This window comes from Lipophrys pholis (genome assembly GCF_963383615.2).
Source record: "Lipophrys pholis genome assembly, chromosome: 8".
In the NCBI taxonomy this organism is placed as follows: domain Eukaryota; kingdom Metazoa; phylum Chordata; class Actinopteri; order Blenniiformes; family Blenniidae; genus Lipophrys; species Lipophrys pholis.
In genome coordinates, this window is record NC_137630.1 from 17,577,355 (window position 1) to 17,592,622 (window position 15,268).

The 15,268-nt window shown below is 40.3% G+C and overlaps 2 protein-coding genes across 2 annotated transcripts; both read right to left on the minus strand.

The window, feature by feature from the left end:
* Positions 1 to 764: 764 nt before the first annotated feature.
* LOC308113071 (P2Y purinoceptor 1-like) lies at positions 765 to 2,303 on the minus strand. Its single transcript, XM_080469003.1, has one exon. The coding sequence runs from the start codon at positions 2,259 to 2,261 to the stop codon at positions 1,302 to 1,304; it is 960 nt and encodes a 319-aa protein (XP_080325129.1). The 5' UTR covers positions 2,262 to 2,303; the 3' UTR covers positions 765 to 1,301.
* Positions 2,304 to 6,488: 4,185 nt separating this feature from the next.
* Positions 6,489 to 15,027, minus strand: ccn5 (cellular communication network factor 5). The gene is made up of 5 exons (XM_080469001.1): positions 14,913 to 15,027; positions 13,451 to 13,667; positions 12,105 to 12,353; positions 9,173 to 9,414; positions 6,489 to 6,904 (listed from the first exon to the last, which is right to left on the minus strand). Exons 1-5 carry the CDS (start codon positions 14,973 to 14,975, stop codon positions 6,617 to 6,619), a joined length of 1,059 nt encoding a protein of 352 aa, XP_080325127.1. The 5' UTR covers positions 14,976 to 15,027; the 3' UTR covers positions 6,489 to 6,616.
* Positions 15,028 to 15,268: the final 241 nt, after the last annotated feature.

Sequence of the window (15,268 nt, forward strand, 5' to 3'; positions counted from 1 at the left end):
ACCTGCAGCTTCACATGAAAAGAATATGTGCTTTACAAGGTAAATACACAATAAAAACCCACCCATCTGCACACATCTCAATTTGATCCTGTGCCATGTTCAAACAATATTTTGACCCAAATTGTGATGCCAATGAACTTGCACAAACCACAATAGTCAGGAAGTAAAACACCTCCTCATTCTAGTTTTGAACAATGGCGAGAAAATCCTGGCGACTGTTTGTGGCTCAGGCATATTTTCTGTCTTTTATTCTTAGTTTAAACATCTTGAAAAACATCAGATATGTTTTTATAAAAAAAAGAAAAATACATATCTAGGCTTATTCAACAGGAAGAGTACATAATGTTAAACTGCTGCTTGGTTAAAAAAAAAGAGGCAGTTTTTCATCAATATATTCCCTGAAGCAAGTCTCCCTGATAACAAAATATTGTCTAAAAAGGAAAAAATCATAAAGCTCATGTTTAGTCTTGTAATCTGCCTTTAGGACTTTATCCAAGTTATGGTGACGGGGTTCTGGGGTCGGTCTCCACCTAACAATGGGCGAAGGGTACACCTGGGATAGGTCTCCAGTTCAAACTCTGACTGCAGTTTATAGTTACCATCAAATACATCAGCGGTACGAGAAACCCACACATGCACAGGCAAACCAAGCAAGCTCTTTACAGAAAGGCCCTCAATGTGGTCCTGATCATATAATTATGCAGACAAAATAATAAGATAGTAAATCATAAGGTGTGCTCAAAAGTTGTTGTTTTTTTCTAAAGGTTTTCTTTTATTAAAGATGTAACAACATGACAATAAGAGGTCAAAAATATTGAGCTGTGTTCAGCAAGCGACTTAGATTCAGGCGGACATATCCTAAAATAATCTGTCAAATGTGGCCCTAGTTGGATGTGAGAATAAATCTTGCACAGGTCATCAGTCTGTCACAGGACAAACACACAGACAGACAGAGAGAGAGAGAGAGAGAGAGAGAGAGAGAGAGAGAGAGAGAGAGAGAGAGAGAGAGACAGAGAGAGAGAGAGAGAAATTTAAGGTCACCAGTTAACCTCACATGATTGTCTTTGGACTCATTCACACACACTTACATCAGTAAAACCATGTCAGAAGAGATGGAGAGATGCATGGCATCATTTTAGAAAAGCAACATACAATTGATAAAAGTGAAGAGAAAGTCTTTGACACTGCTGATAAATGTGACTTTAAGCTGTTTTAATTGAATCAGGTCAACTGGTATTGGTCATTTGTCTTGGAAGAAGTTTCGCCCATTATAACATCCGGGGTTTACAGAAGTCTTTCAGCTATAGGTGTGTTGCTTGAGAGCTTGTCGTGCGTTTTCGTGAAAACCTCAGGCGAATCCGCTGCAGCAGCTGTCTGAGCTGTGAAGAGATGTCTTCACTTACATGAAGATAAACCAAAGGGTTGAGAGCACTGTTCAGACACCCAAGGCCGCGACTTATTTGATGAGCAATGTAGACTCCATTACACCACTGAGGGACTTTCTTCTGTTTGGCCAGAACTCTTGACCAGAGGTTGAGGTTCTTGAAGACATGAAATGGGATGTAACAAACGGAGAAGAGGAGAATCAAGATGAACAACAATTTCAAGCTTCTCTGTTTCAGTCCCTTGTCGAGTCTATCTTTCCGGCAGAGAACAGCAATCGCATGTCCGTAGCAGCCCGCGGTTATGAGGAAGGGGAGACAGAATCCAGTGAGTGTCCATCCAAGTCTGTAGTTCAGGTAAGCTTCCACGTATTCATCAGACGTGGTCTCGTAACATTTCTCAGTGTGATTTCTGGATGATTTCATGTAGAACATGTCTGGAATGCTTTGAGCACTCACCAACAGCCACACCACGATGGAGATCAGCACGGAGTGGGCATCAGTTATTCTCCCCATCACCCTCATTGGATGGACGATGGCCAGGTACCTGTACATGCTGATACAAGTGAGAAACCCAATGCTGCCGTACAAATTCAGGTTGAAGCAGATTCTTGTTATCTTGCAGAAGACGTCTCCAAAGGTCCATTTGCTGTTGTTGAAGTGGTACACCACCAGAAACGGGAGAGTGAGCAAATACAGAATATCTGCAAGTCCAAGGTTGAGAATAAAGATTTTGACATCTCCAAGTTTCTTCCAGTTGTGCAGCAAAGACTTGAGTCCCCATCCATTAGCACAGAGTCCGATAATTAACACTGAGATATAGACAACAGGCAGAAATCTTCCTGGAAACTCGGAGTCTGGACATGAGGTTTTATTCATGGTCCTCTTGATTCAAGGTAGTAATCCTTCAAGTGTGGCGAACGCTCTGGTTGTTTCTGAGTACCAGATTGCAGCACGTGGCTTAAAGATTTCCTGTTTTCAGTTTTACAAGCTGCAACTGAGTTTCCAGGAAATGGCATGAAGTTAGCGGATGGGCACATATAGATGAGATTTTTTTTAAATTGTCATTGTACAATCTTATACAATAACATTTGATCAAAAGGCCTTAATTGACAGCAGCAAAACAATATACCTGTGGACTGTAAATAACAAGCAAACAGCTAAAAATAAGCAGTATTAAAAGAAATACAGAATATATTTTAAAAGACATAATATACATTGAAAGGTACAGTGTCTGAGTTAGATGCAGTGAGTGCAATGCAGTCCAGGTTAGGCTTCCAGCACAGATTTTCTAAGGAGGCTCTATCGAGCACTTCCAGAGGGGAGGGGTGCTGCCAGACTTGATCTTTTCATCCTCCACAGATGGGACAGAGGAACCGATGATGTTTGAAGTGGTCTTGATGATTCACAGCAGGTTTTTTCCTCTGTTCGGAGGTGCAACTGAAAAAAATCACACTGTGCCTCCACGGCTCCGAATGTTTTCTATGGTGCACTGGTTGTTGAGCTCTTGTGGCTTGACAGTGAAGTCAAGCCTGATACTGACATTTGAAACCCACATTAAATGTTCTGCTCACAAAGGTCAAATCTCGTATCGCTTGTCTTTACCGTGACAAATCGTTATTTACACATTCTGCCAAACAACTTCTGGTTGAAAAGACAGTTGTCTCAATCTAACAATATGGCAATTTAATCTACAGATCTGCCTCAAAAACTCTCCTTTACAAGCTGGATATTATTTAAAATGCTGTTATCCACTTCTTGACTGGAGCTCTATTCAGCACTCACCATTGCTGCCTGTATTCCCTGGTAAGCTGGTCCTCTCTTCTTACGTGCAGACAAACTCACTGGTTTCGCTTAATATACAAAACTCTTATTGGGAAAAATCCTCTATAGCTACAGTCCCTTCTCAATATTCACAACACAAAACTCAGACTATGTTCTAGTAAATTCATCACATTCGCACATTTTGTCTGTATGATCTCAGCATGTATATATAGCAGCATTGTCAATGTGAAACTAAACTTTGTGGGGTTTATTTTTTATAATTGTTTTTAAATTCCTTTAAAGGCTGGATACACCAAAAAAATAAATGTCTACAACATACTGTATCTGCATTGTTTAAGTTGGAAAATAGCTTTATATGTAATTTATATGTATATGTATTTTTATATGTAATTTTAGAAATATTTGATCAGTCAATGAAGATTTATGCTAAATACTGTAAATTTGACACACAATTGTTATGTTGACTGAACTTGACTGATTGGGATTACTGGGGTTATTTTAACTTGACTTGTTTCTGTTCAAGTCCCCCGGCTAGCTCAGTTGGTAGAGCATGAGACTCACAATCTCAGGGTAGTGGGTTCGTGTCCCACACCGGGTGCCACCTTCCCGTGGGCTCACCACCTGCAGGAAGGCTCTTAAATGTGATGTGGGTGACGGTGCTCGGACTGCGACCCGGAAACGGAAGAAAATGAATGAATGTTTCTGTTCAGTTAGCTGAAGTGACTATACTGAGTTACAGTAAGTCACAGTGACTTACTATAGCTTTCACTATAAAAGTATCTAACTAAATGCAGCTTATTGGCTATAGATATGACTCAGATGATATCTTTCAATGTAAAAATACAGGAAGTCCAACATTCTTTACTATGAGTGCAGAATGAGTGCGAGTTTAGAGTTAATCATCAAACTTCACTCGGTGGCAGCTCAACATTACTTATATTTCAAATACATTTATTTGATGTGTTTTGACCACTAATAAATGTAATACATGTATCCCCCACAACAATGATGACAATGTTTCACCAGAAGGGTGGATGCTCGGAAAGTGGGGTGATGCAACCTGGCAGTTCACACCTCAAATGGGATCTTAGTGAGACAGGACACTTGGATTAAGAGGTCTTGAAATGATGATGTAACATTTGTTCTTATCTCGGAAATTAATCTGCTTTTCATACATGAAAGCCAAGATGATCAAAACATTAAAATGTTAACTGCTTGTGGGTTGCCATGTTGGTTCTGTTGGTACTGGTGTTGCTATGCTCTAATGACCTTAGAGTATTTAGTATTTAATCCCCCAGTCAGCGAAATATAATCTCCTGAAACTGAAAGAAAACCTCATGAATGCTAAGTATGCAAATATCTGCGAAACTAAGAATTAGCTATGATAAGCATTTTCCCTTTAAAAATGAAGACACCCCCAACAGAGGGGCAAACAATTTAAAACTATATTACATATCAGATTGGACTGAAGAACCTCTACACCTGCGACAGTACCATGCAGTGCCCTGTCATCAAACCGCTTAACACATTAATAGCGCTCTCCCACTTTCTTTAACGGCCAATTTTATGTAAACGTTTCATCGAAAAAAACAGATTAGTGATGTCATTACTTATTAACAAGAAGAAAACATGCATTTCAAACTGGTATTTATGAATGATGATGAAATAAATTGATGAGGAAATATGTACAAGACAAAGATATAACCAGAACAGAGGAATTAAGAAAAAGTTAATTTCATTGGAAGTAGAATTGCAGGACATACAATACAAACATGTGTTCTCAACTACTTCAATTATTTACAACATAACAAATACATAAGTGCAACATTATGCATAAAGAGAGACGCATACAAAACTGTTCAAGTTAAAAGTGTCATCGCTCACAATGAACAACATCCGTCAACACAAAGGTTGGAGTCATTTTATCCCAAGAAAATTTTAAACAAATTGGATGTAGCTTTAAAAAGAAACCATCTGACTTCTTGCTTCTTAAGGACTTTTTCATTTACTGACCATAAGTGGAAGGGTAAGATGGGGTATCTCAGTATTTATGTATGTGTTGCGTTATTTCTTAATGCTTGTTTAATTGTTGTGTATTAGAAATGGGTTTAGGACCCCAGTGGAAATAAGATCTATCTCAGAGGGCGATCCTTTCAATAAATGTCGAATAAACGATTTTTCAAGTTTTTTTTTCTAAAACTACTTAACTTCACTTCTAAAGACATAAATAGTGATTATAAATTAGGCTTTAAAACCATCCTTAGACAAATCAGCACCATGGTCAATTGTTTTCAGTTCATAGGTGATCATCTCAAGTTCAATTTGTTCTTTTTTTCAATGCAAACTGCTCAAATTCAACAAGCCCAAATGGCAAAGAAGAAATTATTATTATTATTATTTTCTAATTTCAAGGCATATAGTCCCCCCCTAGTCACTGTTGACACACCAGGCATCTCCATATAAAAAAAAAAAAAAAAAAAAGAGTTTTTGTGTGTCACCTGAAAGGTGTAAAGAAAAAGACTAGAGAAGCCAAATAAGTGCAAATTAGTATCACTTTTGGTCTTTCATCATCATTTCTATCTCCAAGGATCTCTCTTTTTTGTCACTTCTGCCATATACTGAACATAAAGCAATGCTTACTTACTTGTTTTGCAAATTATGTTGATTCTTGGCTGTAACAACTACGAGGGTAATACTCTCAGAGTAGTACAGTATCAAAAACCGGATGTGAAACCTTTGAATTTCTTAATTTCCTGCATATAAATGTGATCTACACCTACAGTATGTCACAAGTAAATACTAACACAATGTATTTCACTTTATGACTCTAATGAACATACTAAATAAAACCTTGCCGGGAGAATCATGGTTTGGGGTTGCTCTGTGGCCTTGGGGCATGGACAACTTGACATCATCAAGTGAGGGAACTAGCTGAAAGTCAGTAGAAGTTGGGTGAATAAGTACTCAGAACAACGACAACAAACATGGAAGTAACTCAAACAACCGAATGGCTTCAGAAACAGAAAGACCACATTTCAGAGTGGACCGGTCTGAGCCCAGACCTGAATCTAACAGAGACCTTAACTCTGTTCAGGTTGCTTGGCGTTATTGTTGCCACCAGAGTTACAACCATTGAAATCCACCAGCCCTGTGCATGATTCAAATAAAGACATGGATATATATATATATATATATATACGTATATCTTATGGCCAATTAACTTCACTGATTATACGTAGTTCCTCTTGCTGTATGAATGAGTTGTAAAATAGTGCAGACAGTCTGTCAGAGTTTGTGAAGATCAGCGTTCATCCCAACGCGGTCACAGTTTTCCATGTTTCTGTATGAATCCTCATGCCAATACTTGAGCTTTCTCTCTATATCCAGTGAGTAAGTGACTGGAGCGTCTCAGCGAGTCAGTGGTCAGGGTCCGCTCGTAGGGAGTCCGATCAGGGTCTGTACCCCCACAGAGCGGGGTTGGTGAACGGTGCGTAGGGGCAGTTGTTGTGACACACACATGAGTGGATCATCATCACGGGCCGCTGCAGCAGTCTGCCGGTGTGGCAACGGAAGGTCACCTCGGCGGTGGTGGTCTGGTACGGCGTGCAGCACCGGGAGTCGGTGCACTGTCCGCAGTACACCAGGCGGTAGGCTCGAGTGCTGTAGCAGCCCTGGTGCACGAGTCGGATCGGCCCCGGTGACGTATAACTGGCCTGGCAGTGTCCCTGCTGTCCCCACTGGGAAACATCATGCAGAGGCAAAAAAACACGCAAGTAAAGTATATATAAATTTAAGTATTGCAATAGATGGACAGTTTTCCTGTGCATGGCTGCGCTATGAAGCCTCGGTTCTGACGAGTAACACATGCTACAAACAGCCCCATCGCCAGAAGGTGGTCTACACAACATAAACAATCATTGTACTTCCTCAAACCTTCCTGGAGGATCCTTGCAGGCCACTGCATTTAATGTTAATGTTTCCGCCATTACATGTCATCCTGTAGTACCCAGAGTTATGTTTTGCTTCATTCTTCAACTTGCTTTTGTACATAACCCAACAAACACAACCTTCCTTCTTACGATGCTCGTGACCACTAAGATTTAGCTTGGGAAAGATTTTTATAGCATATAAAAGATAAATGTGGTTATGGTTAGGCAACAAAAACACAGGCTGAAGTACAGAAAAAGAATATGTTTAGGGTTAATTAAGGGCTCTAAAGAGAATTCAATGCAACACACCTCAACTGCTTTGTGCAGAATAAACCAGTAATTGCAAGTAAAACTGGGCTTTAAAGAAAGAAAGAAGCAAAAGTGAAGTGTTCTATAATTAAAGTCTCTGCATTCTGCTTTTTTTTTGGGGGGGGGGCTTGAGCAGTTTGAAATATCTATAAGCAGCTCTGCCTCGTGAGATGAGTGTGTAGTGTCGGGAAAGTTTATTCTGCTCTGGTGGTTGTGTCAGTTCTCACATCTGCTTTGTGGTTTTATTCCACAGATGGTTTCTCGAGATAAGCTAAGATGTTCAGTTTCACTCCACGCTAACGTGAAACTGGCTGTCATTATAATGTATTTATGAGGGGCTACCGAGGTAAAGTCAAACAGCATGCAGGAGCAAAAAACATCTATATTTTTGTTTTTCACATCGATCTCTGCTTTATATTTGGGATTAAACTATTTGAGCGTCACTCAGAGTAATCAGTAATTATTCAATATTACATTACTAGCTGGAAAAGTGAATAACACTCCCATTCAGCCGTGCTTTCCTCCCATCAGTCTCACAATTATTGTCATTATTAAAGCCTCATAATTTCCCTCTGAATTTAGTTCATTTTGGTAAACAAAAAGAAAATCTAGAAACAAGTCTTGTTTACTTCGACTGATACCCTGCCATTTGTGAGCTCCTTCATTATTTTGAGTGATTCCTTGAGTTATTTTGATAATATAAGCACATGTGGCACAAGGACAGACATACGTTTAAGTGCATGCAGGTACTTTTCTGAAGAAACGCAAAGTAGAAGCACTGATTCAAACTTCTCCAATGGGAATTATTTTTATATGAATCCTGTGTTTGTAATAACTCTGACCGCCAGATGTGCTTTCAGTGTCCCCGTCCATTGGGTGTGTGGTTTGATGTCAAGACTGTTCAGTTACCTAAAGCTTCAAAATACTTGTTGCATAAAGAGTTTGTGCACAATCACACATATATTCAAACCTCGCAAAAATTCAGAGTTATGAAATGACCTCAAAAGCGGTTGTTGAACAACAGCATAGAAGGAAAATGTTTGAACACCTGAACATAATAACCAGACAGAAAGACTGAGCCACGACATTCCCGCTATGAGGTGAGAATATGGCGTCACCAGCTTGTTCATTATACAGACACAATACAATATTGGACAACAATTTAACTTGTGTCATAGTTTGGAGTCTTACATTTACATATTTTGGTCATTCATCTGTTTTATCATGTTAAATTCGGGGTAGCAGGTTTCCGAACTTTGCTTATCGGAATCCCAACTGCTCAGGTTCCTTCAGGGCACCCAGGGTGAAGAATGTGTGCTAAATCAAACATGCAGATCACAGCCAAAATATACTCTGTCCCTCACATATTATATTTCAACTGAAAACCTAAACGAATAAACGCAATGAGTTAAAACGAGTCAAATGCTATTGAACAGACTATTGAATATATGATGGAACTCTGTGACGCAGTAATCTATTCTAAATGCGGAATTTCACTGACCACCACTTAAAAAGTTGGTGTGTCAAATCTTACACTTAATGCACTCTTCACAGAGGTCAACCTCCCTTCTGATTGTGGTTTTGTATCTCTTATACGTTATCGCAGAGGTTAGAACCAGAAATAATCCAATTTTTAAGTAAGTAAGGAGGAGAAAGTACACCATTTTGTTCAAATAAATTTCAAGTAATTTCCATATAACTAGAACAACCAACCATGCAGTTGTTACTTCACACCTACACATATATTGTAACTAACTCAGAGCTCACCACGGGTTTCCTGGGTGTGGGCTGAACGCCACGGCAGGGCCGCACTTTACAAAGTCGGGTCTCCATCTGCAGTTTACAGGCCGGATTCTGATTGGAGACCCTGGTGGAGACGCCCGCCCCACAGCTCTGGGAACAGGCACTCCACTGGGTGCTCTTCTCCGTGCAGGTGGGGACAGGTGGGACCGGCGTCCTCAGAGGGTGGCCTCTCGGCAGAGCCGGCCACAACCTGTCCGGTCTCATGGCTGAAGGGAAAGTAGAGGAAACAGAACAAGACTTTAAGAAAACATTATGTCCTTATTGAGCCCAAAATACTAAAAGTAATGCTACATCATGGTAACTAAGCAGTAATAGTATTGTATTGTAAACAACAGATGCCAATTTATTGCATTGTCTTGCTTAAAATACCCATAGATGTACAAGCAGCTATTTCAATATTACTTTGCTGAGGTTTTGAAGATTTTGTGTGTTTTTTCAATTGTAATGCTCCAAACTCAATATTTACTCAACAACAACCAGAAATATCACAAACAATGTATTTGATTATTTTATACAGCTTTATCCCACCCAAGGTTGTGATGGCTGGATCAAAACACAGTGGATTATGGGTAAAAGCAGGGTATAGTCCCCAATTACCCTCAACCATATGTATTTGGACTTTTGGAGGAACCTGAAGTAGCTGGAGAAAGTCCCACATACGCACATATGAACATGCAAACTCTGCTAGAAAGACACATATCCAAAATTGAACTGAGGATGTTCTCACTGGAAAGCAAGAGGCACCGCCACCATGCTCATTTAAACAGAAAGGAGTAAATACAAATAATACCAGAGTAGATACAGTATTACCTACCACTCTGATCATATTAACTGCAGTATCTAATCTGTCCACTGAGGGTCGCACTCTCTTTATAACAGTAGATAATTCAATGAAGCACTGAAGCCCAAAACTGAACAGCAGAACCCGATGATGCTGGCAGCCAAAGACTTGATACCACATGCAAATAATAACGTTAAAATGAAGAGAAAATACCCAACAGCAACTTGTTAAATTGTAAAAATACCAAACAAGACACCAGTTACCATATTGCTCATAAACTCGTAATACCACACCATGACGGTGAGTTAGTGAAAACATGCTGAAGTCTGCAGAAACCCTGTGTTCCCAGAGGTGACTGACTTTTTCCACATTACGTTTTAGTAGAGAGACCATTAAAATGTGAACAATTTCAAGATGATGTTGTTTTTGCTTTAAAATGAAGGGAAACGCAATAGTTTTAGGTTACTATCATTTCATGTGTCCAGCCTTGTTGACATGGAACATTGCTGTTTTCCATCTCGGTTGACTGTAAATGAATGATAGCTGACTCTCCTTGCAGGTGTAACCACATTCACCTGCATCTTTCAGGTTGTCAATATTTAGTCCTCCAACCTCAACAGCCTTTACTGTCTGATATGACACACAGGAATGCAACAATCAAAAGATGTGGCCTATACATTGATTAATAAGACCCTTTTTCAATATATGGAGATTCTCTATACTATATATTTCTATCCTCTTTGAGTAAAAATATCTCTCTGAACTCATTCACTACTATGACAAGCTGTCTAAATTCTCATGCGATTACAAATAGTTACAATCTGATCAATTGCCCTAGATTGTTTTGCATGTTAAAAAGAACTCAAAGCAATGCATCCTCCCACAACTAACATGTACAAGTCATGTAATCAGCTGATATTCAGGCGTGACATCGCAGATTTTGAATTCAAGAACAAAGTGTTCCCTTGCCGCTCTCATGATGTAGTTCGACTCAGACACTGTTTGAACTTCCAGATGTTGTTCGACTGGCTTCATTTACCTCAAGCACGTCTCATGCAAAAACACACATACGCTCCTCCTTTAATAGAGTAACGTAATCCCTACACGGCTTCATTTGTTTAATTGTCACACAGATGTGGTTGCTGTTATGAAACTAAGAAACACAGTCCCAAAAAAATGTGGCTTGTATTTGGACTTTGGGAGTTTTCCTTTGGCCAGACACACCCCAGTTTAATACAGAAATGCTCCAGTAAAAACGTCCAGACATGACCACCAGTGACAAAGCTTATAAAAATGAACGGAGGGTGATGTTACATATGGACTGATCATCAATGAGCAACTGAGGCTCGGAAATCCACTCATGCTTTACATGGAAATACATCTGGCTGGAGCAGCCAGACACTAAAAAATGTGTTGTAAATATCCAGCTCTGCTGTCAGGGTGGATGTGAAGGGAACATTTAGGGAAGTATTTCGTTTCTTGGAGTTTTCATTAGATGTGAAGTCACAGCCAGTCCAAGGTTTGTCTTAGACTCACGTCTGAAAACAAATGGAACCTCTATCACCGCTTTGTCTGACAGTGGCCAAATCCTTTTGAGACTTTTGACTGTCAGGGATTCAGTTTGTTTGATTATTCATAAAACAAACACGCCTGTTACATCAGTCAAGTTATTTCCTCTCAGTGTTGCCAAAAAAGTATAGTGCACTATAATCAGCCTGCAAAAGTCTACAAACAGTTATTTTTGGTGAATCTTGACAGCTTCTGTTTTCATATGACAAGTTTCAAGGTACTCGTGCTTTTTTTATTTTTTTGCTGATTGGTTGAAAGGTCAGCTTCACCTGCTCCACAGGACCCTTAGTCAGGGAGGATGGGGGACATGTGCAGATGTGCTGAATGTATGACATGTAGTGGCACCAGTAAGCTGTGAGTAACTGTAGAAAATCCTTCAACAAATGAACTATATTGGACTATCAAGGCATGGTAGGCTTGGTATTCTGGGTTATAAAGGGTGTACATTAATTTCCCCCAAAAAACAATATTCTTGTGTATAGACACACAAGTTCTTGTTATATTTACTTACTTTAAGATATCAACATATGCATCTTAATGGTTTACCTGTAATAGCATCCTTGATGACAGTGTTATCAAGGTTTTCACACACCCACTCCCTGCAGCACTTCCCTGGCAGCCGGACGAGTTGTGGGTTGGGACAGTCCGGAGTGGGAACGCGGATGTTGACGGGACAGGAGGGCACACAGCTCACACCGCCACCTCTGCAGCGGCAGAACGTGTCGCAGGAGGGCTGAAACGACTGACCCTCCTGGTACGCGATGCCGTTGACTTCGCAGCCCAGATCCTCCTGACCTGTGAGAGGAGCACAGAGGTCGTCTCTACTGCAGTGCAATGAATGTTAAGTGAGACATCTGTAATTTGCCATATTTGCTAATTTAAGCATCTCTTACTGGGTTTTTTCCAACCTCTCTGTGGTAAGAGGATGTCATTCATGGAATATTTTAATCTGAAGCTATGCCAACGTGCTGCTTTTGTAGGATTTAAACATTTTGACAAAATCACCAAGCTTTATATTTCCTGGAATATCACAAATGCAGCTATTTTTGGCCCCTAGTTTAATTGCTACCTGGCGGTGTTCCTGACTGATGCATTCAGCATAAATAACACCACGCTCAACATTCACACTGTCAACACAATCCAAGTGATGGTGACTGTAGTTAATTTTTTATTCTTAGGCCCAAGTTATCTCATTAATCACATTAGGGGAATTTTTAATTCCACTTTATGTTATAAGACAGATGTGCTCAAATATTGTAAAAGATGTGGAACAGTAATTATGAGAAACGTGCTGAGAAATGGATCCCATTTAAAGAACTCTTGAAGAAATTAAATATTTTGATAAGTTTAATGTATCTTCAAGTTACTGGCTACCTTGTATTTTAATACACTACTGCATATCTCTTGCACTTAAAAAGAAAACCAAAACAAATAGTTCACACACTACTGCTCACCTGCTACTTCCTATCAATGTGGCAAAGTTAACCAGGAAGTGAAAATATAAAGGAGAAAGGGCGGGGGGGGGGTGCATGGTGGCGTTAAATAAGAGAAGTGTGAGGACACAGGAGTCGCTGTACCCTCTAATGGTTATGTAGCTATATGGGAACGCAGGCCTCTCTCCTGGGAAACTGCTTGTTTTTCAGTCTACGAGTGTTGTCGCTGCAATCTGTCATGCTGAAAGGGCAGTCATTACAGCAGCCCTGGAAATAAAAGTTGAAAGCGTTTGGACTTCTGGCGCCTCACCGCCACCCAACAGGCTTTTCCCGGTCAGTTGAGGAGACATTGAGCTGTTTACGTGTGTCGCACTCATGCAAACTGGCTGAGAGGATCTGTTTTATCCCTGCAGAGACGTGGGTAGGATGGAGTGTTTGCTTGTCTGAAGAGGCACTCACTGACACACTCCCCGGGGTCTCCTGGGAAGCTGGCACTGTAGTCGCACTGCAGTCCTTTCTGGGCATCGCAGGGGAACATCTCGGTGCAGGACTCGCCTCGCTGCCGAGCACACACCTGGCAACATCGGCAGCCGTCCAGCACCAGGGGGACTCCTGTGGAACACTGAGGGGGTGGACCGGGGCAGAGGCATGGTCTGTCACACAGCTGGCACAGCACCTAGAGGAAAGAAGAAATTCCATGCCATCGTTGGGTAGCACAAAACAGGAAATTTTCTGTTTTGTGGGGGGTGGTCTACTAATAGATCTCTATGGAGGCTGCAGATTTGATCTATATACACATATCTATAGACCCCAGTGGTTCCCAACCTTTTTTCAGCCAAAGCCTCAATAGATTTAGTACAAAAAAAGACTTTGGACCTCCTCTCCTCTCACTGATTTACCAAAACATTACTCTGAAGCCAAACAGAATCAGACACGCCCACTTTCATGAATATACAAAAGCTAGAACCAAGCAAACCATAAAATGATAGTCTGTTTTCCATACACAATGTAGGGATTTTAAAGTGGCATTCTAGACCACCTAATTTGGAAGGTCAAATGAAACTTTGAAGGAGTGCGATTATCAGTTTTTCCAAGAGGTGGGTGCTCCTAACCCGTTGTTCCTCTGTGATTTCTGCCCTTAACGAAAGAGGCAACACACTGGCAGAGGTTATGCCATGGGAAAACAAATCCTACTATTATGAGAATGTGCATGAGAGGCAATGAGGCTCCATTACAATCTAACACAGTCAGGACAAACCACTGTTTCCAATTACATGATGGAGCCAAAACACCAGAGGAGAGAGCTCAGTCTCAAAGAATCTCATTAGTGCTTTTTAACAAAGTCAATAAATACCAGTTTTACACACAACTGGGACATTACACATCTTTGTTTTTTTATCATTATCAGCAAGCAATGATTCGATATTACAATAACAATGTAAAGAAAACCAACTTTCCAAAAAAATCTTGATTATTTGCTATTGCTGATGATGAAATTATAATAATTTTTTTTTAAATTGACATACATTGCATTTTTGCCAAAATAATTTTGGTTTGTTTTTTGTGAGGAATAATGATATAATGACCACATTGCAATGTCACAGCTACTTCTGATAAATTCACCATTAAAATAACAAGTAATCCGCAGTGCTGAAGCTATAATAGTTACATTGCTTCTTTCAAATCTCATTTTGCATCACAAACGTAATATGAAATTTTACTTATGACCTCAAGCTAAATAATCTATTCCTATTTTTTTATGGGACAATGAATGAATGAATGAATGAATGAATGAATGAGTGCACTCTGGTTCTATGGTTTCTTCTTTTACAAAATATCATAAAATCAAGCAGCTCTTCTGTGTCACACACTAAACAACAACTATTTCACTCATAGAAGAGTAATAAAGGTCCGGCCTCACCTGTGTCGCCACACTCAGCAGTACAGCCAAAGCAATCCCACAGTCACATAGTAGTCGCTCCATGAGTGCTTGTGTTGCCGTCTTCCTGACCTGTGTGACGGTGTGGTGCGACCAGTGCAGCTGTTTGCTCACTGCTCATTCTTGTGCATGCTGACATTTATAAAGTCTGGACTCTGATGTCACGGGCTGACTACCGTGTAAACAGTCACTGGACCGACATTAGAAATGTTTCACATTCCTCCTCCCTGCTGCCCATTTCCACTTCCAAAAACACACACACACACACACACACACCCTCCTCCACCCCCGGCTCTTTTCCCTCTCCTCCCTCTGGTCTGGTTCTAGTCTTGTGGCGT

Bases quoted from the DNA above. Each gene is read 5' to 3' on its own strand.
- LOC308113071 (XM_080469003.1), bottom strand. From the start codon at position 2,261: ATGAATAAAACCTCATGTCCAGACTCCGAGTTTCCAGGAAGATTTCTG.
- ccn5 (XM_080469001.1), bottom strand. From the start codon at position 14,975: ATGGAGCGACTACTATGTGACTGTGGGATTGCTTTGGCTGTACTGCTG. The intron at 12,354-13,450 runs GTGAGTGCCTCT...CTCCTCTCACAG, and splicing joins AGACCCCGGGGAGTGTGTCA to GTCAGGAGGATCTGGGCTGC. The intron at 6,905-9,172 runs GTGAGCTCTGAG...GATGTTTCCCAG, and splicing joins CCACACCCAGGAAACCCGTG to TGGGGACAGCAGGGACACTG.